This window comes from Lolium rigidum, chromosome 3 (genome assembly GCF_022539505.1).
Source record: "Lolium rigidum isolate FL_2022 chromosome 3, APGP_CSIRO_Lrig_0.1, whole genome shotgun sequence".
NCBI classification, from domain to species: Eukaryota; Viridiplantae; Streptophyta; class Magnoliopsida; order Poales; family Poaceae; genus Lolium; species Lolium rigidum.
In genome coordinates, this window is record NC_061510.1 from 52,252,167 (window position 1) to 52,261,340 (window position 9,174).

The 9,174-nt window shown below is 52.4% G+C and overlaps 1 protein-coding gene across 1 annotated transcript; it reads right to left on the reverse strand.

The window, feature by feature from the left end:
* Positions 1–7,915: 7,915 nt before the first annotated feature.
* Positions 7,916–8,791, reverse strand: LOC124694838 (ethylene-responsive transcription factor RAP2-12-like). Its single transcript, XM_047227774.1, has one exon. The coding sequence runs from the start codon at positions 8,789–8,791 to the stop codon at positions 7,916–7,918; it is 876 nt and encodes a 291-aa protein (XP_047083730.1).
* Positions 8,792–9,174: the final 383 nt, after the last annotated feature.

The following is a 9,174-nucleotide window of genomic DNA, read 5'->3' on the forward strand; positions in this document are numbered from 1 at the left end:
ACATACTCACCAACCCCGATGCCACATGCAGAGTATCTCAATGGTCAATCGAGTTGGCACCATATGGCATTTCTTATGTTAATCGAATAGCTATCAAATCCCAGGTTATTCCTGACTTTTTGGACGATTGGATTCAGCCGCAAATTCCGGCGGCACCTAACATGTCGGGTTCATGGACGATGTATTTCGACGGTTTTTGACGAATTTTTGTACCGAAAATTCATATCATGAGTATGGATTATCACATGTCATTTTTATGACATGTGGGCCCCGCAATATGCAAAATATTTATGTGAGCATATATGTGTGATATTGGACTCATTTTATAGGGTTCGTCATCTACATCACCATGGTGCAAACAGGCTGCGATTTGGACAAACGGTTCAGATTATATAGTAAGATTTTGAATCCAAATGAGCTAGCTAGTCATGTTTTGAGCACCGTATCGATCAGATCAGATGCACTTTGTAGCACTCGATGGCAGGAGTCCATACATGGTGATGGTACCATGACGTGTGAGCCTCATAGGTATTCATGTTTGCTAATTAATTTGGCAACCAATGATCAGCAGGTTACAGCAGTCCAATGCAATTACGAGGTAGCCTCAATTATTACGTGGAACATGCAAACCAAGTTTGTGCTGTCCGCAGAGACGCTGGAGCTGACGGTGGCGGCACAGGCAGAGCGGCGGGCGGCTGCCCGCAACCTTGACGCAGGTACCCTACAGCCCCCTCCTTCGTCTACTTTTTCAGCATGTCCTTCCCCTCCATCTGGTTCTAGGTTTTCGGTTCTTGCCATGGCGTCGATCGACCACCTAGGACAGGTGGCGTCGGATTGTGGGGTGGTGTTCCGTGGCGAGCGAGGTCCACGGGTTGAACAGATTGAAGCGATCGTGGCCAAGGTAGAAGATATGGACCACGGAGATTTCTTCGTTAGCATGGCGGTCACTCATAAACGCTCTAATCTCAGCTGGGAGATTATTATTGTTTATGGACCGGCTGACCATACTAGGTCACGTGCCTTCCTCGACGAGCTACGGGTGAAAATCGACCGATGCACCACTCCGGTGGTTGTGGCCAGCGATTTTAACCTTATTAGCACGCCGGAGGATAAGAGCTCGAGGAACGTGGACATTCCTAGGATGAGGATGTTCAACGACTGCCTCGCAGACCTGGCCCTTAGAGAGATTACGCGGGTGGGAGCTCGCTACACCTGGAGTAATAATCGCGTGGACCCGATCCAGAGTGTGCTGGATCGGGTCTTTGTATCGGTAGAATGGGAAATGGCATTCCCGCTTTGCTCATTACGAGCGGCTACTCGGATTGGGTCTGATCATTCGCCGCTCCTCCTATGCTCGGGGGGAGCTTCACCCCGAAGCTTAACCGCTTTCACTTCGAGAACTTTTGGCTTCAGCAGCCAGGGTTTGTGGAAGCGGTCGGTCTACGGTGGCTGCAGGCTGCGAGCTCACCCCCGAGGGTTTTTAATGCGGTGGATGTGTGGCATCACTGCGCTAAATTGCCCCGTCAGTTCATGAGGGGCTGGGGGGCCAACCTTGGGGCGGACCTCCGCCTTCGCAAGGGTAGTCTCTTGGAGCAGATCCAAGCTTTAGATCGCGTAGCTGACGCGGAAGGTTTAGACGCTGAGGAGTGGCTTCAGCGATATGCCCTTAAGCACTCACTCATGGAGATCTACAAGGGTGAGGAGGTCTTCTGGCGGCAACGGAGTCGCCAGAAATGGCTTCGCGGGGGATGCCAACACCTGCCTACTTCCATGCGATTGCTAATGGAAGGCGCCGGAAGTGCACTATCCCTTGCCTTTGGAGCGGGGATCTTCTTCTGGAGGAGGCCAGGGAGATCTCAGCCCATATCTACTCCTTTTATAAGGAGCTTTTCGAGGCTGGCCCCAGGACGGGGGTCGCCATTGCCGAGGATCTATGGCCAGCTAGGGCCTGGGTCTCGGAGGCCGAGAATGCGGAACTCACACTCCCTTTCTGGCAACTGAGGTCAGGGAGGCGGTGATGAGCATGAGGGCCAACTCGGCCCCTGGCCCTGATGGCTTTCCTGTGGTGTTCTTCCAGAGGTTCTGGGAGAAAATCCAGGCGGCCATTTTGCCCATGTTCCAGGAGTTCTATGTGGGCACATTGGACATGGGCCGCCTGAATTTTGGCGTCATTACCATGATCCCCAAGCTAGTGGGGGCCACGGATATCCGCCAATTTAGGCCCATCACCGTCATCAATGTCATCCAACGTCTGTTCTCTAAGGTCTGCGCGGTGAGGATGGCGCCGGTCATGGAGCGACTGTCGCATCCTTACCAGTTTGCCTTCCTTAAAGGTCGCCATATCCATGATGGGGTCCTAGCACTTCACGAGATCGTCCATGAGGTGAAGAGTCGTCATCTCAAGGGGGTCTTCCTGAAACTGGATTTCCAGAAGGCATATGATCGCCTGGACTGGGCCTTTCTCGAGCGGGTCCTCCAGAGGCGTGGCTTTGATGACCGGATGATCGGGTGGATCATGCAGATCGTCATGACGGGGAGGACCGCCATTAATATCAATGGGGAGGTGGGCCCCTACTTTAAGCCGTCATGTGGAGTGCGACAAGGAGACCCACTGTCTCCTATCCTCTTCAATGCGGCAGTAGATGCCCTGGCAGAGATCCTGGAGAGGGCTAGGATCTCTGGCCACTTATCAGGGGTGGTTGGTCATATCATCCCTGGGGGTGGGGTCACTCATCTCCAGTACGCCGATGATACCATGATTATGGTGGAAGGCTCGGACCTCGACATCATCAATCTCAAGTTCCTACTTTTGTGCTTTGAGGCTATGTCAGGGCTCAAGATCAACTTTGATAAGAGCGAGGTCGTGGTCCTAGGGTACTCCCCAGAGGACCAACAACGTATTGCGGATAACCTGAACTGCAGGTTATCTACCTTCCCCATGACCTACTTGGGGATCCCTATTAGGGACTCTCGGATCCTTATTAGGGACCTCGATCCCCTAGTGGGTCGAGTGAAGTCTAAGGCGGAACCTTGGTGTGGTAGGTTCACGTCCAAAGGCAGCAAAACCGTGCTCATCGACTCTTGCCTGTCTAGTCTCCCCATGTACACCATGGGGATGTACCTCCTCCCGGAAGGGGTGCACGGGGCCTTCGATAAGGAACTCTCCCGCTTCTTCTGGCAGGACCGGGCGGGTCACCAGAAATACCATATGGTCAATTGGGCAGATGTATGCGCCCCCACTGAGCAGGGTGGCATAGGAGTCCTATTGATAACCCACAAGTATAGGGGATCGCAACAGTCTTCGAGGGAAGTAAAACCCAAATTTATTGATTCGACACAAGGGGAGGTAAAGAATACTTATAAGCCTTAACAACTGAGTTGTCAATTCAGCTGCACCTAGAAAAGCACTAGTAACAGGGGTGATGTGAAAGCAGCAGTGATATGAGAGCAATAGTAACAATAACACAACAACAGTAACAGTAACACAGAAGCAATGGCACCAGAAAATAGTTGATACTACTTCCAATGACATGTAGGAACGAGTATATGATGATGAAAGATGGACCGGGGTTCCCAGCTATCTACACTAGTGGTAACTCTCAAATAACAAGTGTTGGGTGAACAAATTACAGTTGGGCAATTGATATGATTGAAATAGCATTAAGACAGAACATCAAGATTATTAATCATGTAGGCATGTTTTCCATATATAGTTATACGTGCTCGCAATGAGAAACTTGCATAACATCTTTTGTCCTACCAGCCGGTGGCGCAGGGCCTCTAGGGAATCTATCGAAAATTAAGGTACTCCTTTTAATAGAGCACCGAGCAAAACATTAACACTCCGTGAAAACATGTGATCCTCATACCTAAGCCTTCCCCTCCAGTTATCCCGATTCTTGTCACTGCGGGGCCTCGGGTTCCGGACATAGACATGTGCAAACAACTTGTAGATACAATCTAAGCAATAAGTATAGAGCTTAAATCTAAGATCATGCCACTCGGGCCCTAGTGACAAGCATTAAACACAACAAGATTGCAGCAACAATAACTTCATAAACTTTATAGTAACAATCCATCGGATCCCAACAAACACAACACCGATTACATCGGATGAATCTCAATCATGTAAGGCAGCTCATGAGATCATTGTATTGAAGTACATGGGGAGAGAGTACCAACTAGCTACAGCTAGAACCCGTAGTCCATGGGGGAACTACTCACGGAGCATGATGGAGGCGATGGCGTTGATGGAGATGGCTTACGGGGGCACTTCCCCGTCCCGGCGATGTGCCGGAATAGAGATCCTGTCCCCCGAATTGGAGTTTCGCGAAGGCGGCGGCGCCCCTGGAGTCTTTCTGGAGTTTCGTCAATTGGTATCGAAGTTTTAGGTCGCGAGGGGTCTTATAGGCGAAGAAGCGGCGCAAGGGGGCGCCTGGGGGGCCCACACCATAGGCTGGCGCGCCCCCCTTCCAGGCCACGCCGCCTTGTGGTCAGGGGGGCCCAGGCCTCCCCTCCGACTCTCCTTCGGTGTCCTGGTCCGTCTCGGTGAATTATGATGTTTGGTCTTTGTTTCGTCGAATTCCGAGAATATTGCCCGAACAGCCTTTCTGGAACCAAAAACAACGAGAAAACGAGAGCCGACACTTCGGCATCTTGTTAATAGGTTAGTTCCGGAAAATGCATGAAATCATCATAAAGTGTGAGCAAAACATGTAGGTATTGTCATAAAACTAGCATGGAACATCAGAAATTATAGATACTTTGGAGACGTATCACCTATCATCAAGGCACATGAATGTTGCCTTGATGATGAAATGGGTATGGAGGATTTTGAAGGACGACGGGGGTCTCTGGCTTCAGCTGGTGAAGGCCAAGTACCTGAGGGGCCGTCCACTCCTCGCCTGTGAGCACCGCGAGGGATCTCAGTTTTGGAGATCCCTCCAGGAGATCAAGCAGGGGATCCGTGCCGGCCTATCTCTATCCGTAGGGGATGGTCGGGGTACCTAGTTTTGGCTTGATTCCTGGCTTGAGGGGGGACCTCTTGGGACGGCCTTCTCAGACCTGTTTTCCATTGCGGCGGACCCGGCCGTGTTAGTTGCTGAGGTGGCGGCAAGCGGGTGGGTTGTCCCCTTCCGACGGGGCCTCACCCCCGCGGAGGCCCTTGGGTGGGAGGCGCTTGTGGCTAGCCTCCCCGAGGCCCTCCCCGGTGGCCCGGATAGTGCTTTTTGGAGGCTGGCTCCGACTGGCACCTTCTCTGTTAGGTCGGCCTACCGGGGCCTCTTTCGAGGACCGGGCCTTAGTTGGACGTCCCACTTGTGGAAAGCCCCGATTCCATTAAAAATCAAGATTTTCGTGTGGCAACTCCTCCGGGACCGCATCCCCTCGGGGGTGGAGGTAGCCAAGCGGAATGGGCCGAGTAATGGCCTGTGTCCGCTATGTGCGGCCCCGGAAGACACGCGTCATATTATGTTCTCTTGCCCCGCCGCTCGACTTCTATCGAGCTTTCTACAAGAGGCTCTAGGGCCTGAGTGGCAGGCCCTGGACCTTGGAGAGTTCTTGGAAGTCCAGGCGAACCGTGCTGGGAGTAGGAGGCGCCTATTCTGGTTACTGTTCACCACTATGTCTTGGACCTTATGGAATGTGCGCAACAAGATGGTGATTGAGCATATCTTCCTGAGACGAGCCTCTGATTCTATCTTCAAATTCTTGGCTTTTTTGCAGCAGTGGTACCCGCTGTGTAGACAGCGGGACAGAGACCGGCTGGATGGCATGTTGGAGGACCTTCTTGCGGCGGCTCGTCGCCTATCTACGTCGTCCAGTGGTTGAGGTGCCCTAGCGCTAGGGCTGTATCCCCTATTCTTTCCTTTCAGTTGGGCTTATGTGCTGTGGTCCCAGCAGACGTTTTTATTTTTCCATGCTTTTATGTTGTGAGAACCTTGTATGGATGTTGGTGCTTTATTTATAAAGCGGGGCGAAAGTCTATTTCGAGGTGTTGCCTGTTCCCGTGAGTGCACATGATGTTGCTGCTTCCTCATCAATTGCTTTGCCGAGGAAGCGTTTGCCTGTTCCATCATCCAGCGCCTTGGATCACCTCTAATAGCAAGTAACGGTGTTCCCGTTCAGGCTTCAATTCCTACACGACGTATAAGGTACCGGCCATACATAGTATTGAAAAATAGTACTATTTACCCACGGGAACAGTCAATTTCTACGATGGATGTATCATGTATGAGCTACTGATTATAGCTGGCCATATGTATCATCCTTCCTGCAAGGTACCTCTATTTGCATGTGAGTATCCATGTTTACGGGTATCAAGCTCCTAGACATTTTCATCTTCCCATTCGTCATTGCATATACATCTTTCAAAATATGCCAGGAACGTCCGCACCAGCCGCAAGTCTGCACTCACATTTTAAATCAACCCCATCTCATTTCAGACTTTACACAGATCGTGGGAGCACCAAGCACAAGTACGTCATTCATGCCCCCTAACGGCAGTTCTACTCGAGTCAGTTTTCTTTTCTTTGTCGACTCATTGCTCTTCAGCACTGAAAGCGAATCAGAAAGAAGAAAGGACAAGATCAAGATATGATGGTACTCTACATACTGAGGTTGTAGAGAATTTTCGTACCAAGAACCAATTCTACTTTAAAAAATTCTCTTCAATTATGTGTTGAAGAAGAGATACCCTGTTCACAACCAAGACTTGAGTAGACAGTGCAAACCAATGCCATGATTGCACTTCCTAGCAGTATATGCAAATGAGCAGTATTTTCATATAAAGTTCATGCTATTTTTTGCAGACACGTAAATCATCTCAAATGCCCGCTGGAACGCGCGGGGTATCAACTAGTTTAACTAATAATTGGAAAAGTTGCTCCTTGAAACAAAATGGAAAGTTGTGGCGGCACATTCTAGTTTCCACTGGCTAAGAGCATCTCCAGCCATATCCCCCAAAGGGATTTTGGGTGCGCCAAATAAAATTTTATTTCCAGCCGCGCGCCCTAAAGACTCCTTCTGTCCGACGCGGTCCAATATGGTTCCGGCGCTCTATGCCTATTCCCGCTCCACAGGAGGTGCTTCAGGCACACCGGACACAACGAAATGCAAGGTGAGGAGACGCGGGCCCGACGCGTCAGCGATATGGAAGCCTAAAACCCCGTCGCCTACCTCTGGTCAAACGACGTTGATTGCGCCCAACTTTCACAGGCGACGCAGCGGCGCGTCTCGTCGTGCATGGCCGCTGGCCATCCGCGCCGGCGTTTATTGCGGCCAATGCCCCGCTGCCGCTTCGCCTGCCGCCTGTGAAGGAGGAGCAGGACGACGAGGAAACCTTGAAGGCGGCGTAGCTGACGGAGTACGCGCGCTAGCAACGCCTCATCGCCAACAGCGACGACCTCGATGACTGTCCAGGGCTGCGCGCGGCATTCGCGGCGTTGCTAGACGACAAGGACGCCTAGAGAGGTGACCTCGACTTGGCGATCGCAGTGTCTATCCGCGATACCGGGAAGCCACTCGTCGACCTCACCGACGACGGCGAGGCTGGACCAAACGACGCGGTGAAGGACGAGCCCGACGAGCGCAGCAAGCAGAACGTCGTCGTCGACGACATGTACAACTTTCATCAGTACTACGACGCCTCTAGCCACCGTAATTACTACTAGATTAGAGTTTAGTTTAAATTTCATCGAATTTCGTTTAAATCTATGTTTGAATGAATTTTCAGTTGTTTTCGCTTAAATTTTCAAAATTTAAAATTTTGTTTGAGGGACGCGGCTGGGAGCGATGTCTCAAACGCGATATGAACAAAGCACGTCCCACAAATGATAAATCCGACACCGTTTGGAGACGTTTTGGAGGTCGCGGGTGGAAATGCTCTAAATACAACTGATGACGGCTGAGGCGCTGATTAGTCAAGCAAAAAAGAAGCTATCCTCGCGAGCTGATCTTTCCGCTCATCCAGCTGCCTCATGCGGTTCTCCAGGTCCCTCCTCAGCGCGGCAACCACTTCCATCTCGCGGCTGCATGCGGAGATCAACGCCGCACGCTGCAGCGCCCCAGGGGGCACTCTGGTTCCACTCCTCCGGTGCGCTCTGCCCATCAGCTCAGATACGACGCTCGCCATCTGCTCGTCGTGAGCACCCTGCGCCGTCGGCTGTACGGTCTTCGTCACCTCGACGTTGCCTGTGTCATCATCGGTAGCCATCATGCCGTCGTCAGGGACGGCGGGCCGGTTGAGGTCGATGTTCCTCCGGCTAGAACAGCCTTCGAGCGGGAAGTTGAGCCTCGCGCTCTTCCCGCGGATCCGGCGGGCTTCGCGGTCGTACGCACGGCCGGCCTCCTCGGCAGTGCCGTAGGTGCCGAGCCACACGCGCCGCCCCTGCCGAGCGTCTCTGATCTCCGCCGCCCACCTTCCCGATGACCGCCGGCGAACGCCTCTGTACTTGCTGCTCGTGGCACCCGCTACGCGGCGCCGCCTGGAACCCCCAGCGACGGGAACATCTAGTGGGCTGGTTACACCGGCGAGGGAAGGACGGCACCTCCGGGACCGATCGGCTGCAGACGCCGCCTCGATAGGAGTCTCGTCATCGTTGTCCTCCTCCTCCTCGAAAAGCTGGAACTCTGCCTCGAACTCGTCGTCGGTCGTGGCAGCGGCCTTCCTCTTCCGCTTGCCGGTGGTCTTCCTCTCGGCGGATAAGAAGGCGTTCGGCCAGAGCTGGGCTGCTGTCAGCCGCCGGCGCACCCGATCGGGGCTGAAGTTGGCGAGGATCGCACCCCAGCACATTTCTTGGTTGCTGGTACCGCCGCAGTTTGCAGTTTCGAGAGGAGAGAGGCACACCGAAATCTTGCTCTTGCATGCCTGTGGGTCTTGTATATATAGCGACGAGCCAGATGAGGTGTGAGTGTTTGACTGGGCCGTCTGCTTAAACAGTGGGCCACTAGTTCCCAATATTGTGGGCGCCGTTGGTTTTGTGTTCACGATAAATACAAGGAGCTGATGTTATGGCACCCGGACCATATCCGGCCGTCCGATACCGATGGAGATTCGCTCTTGGCCATTTTGTAAAACGAATCCTGAACCTTTTTCTAATCATGATGGAGATCTCCATATAAACCCCCTAGCCTGGATTGAAACCCAAAAAAAAAGAGGCAATAATAAAGTGGTTA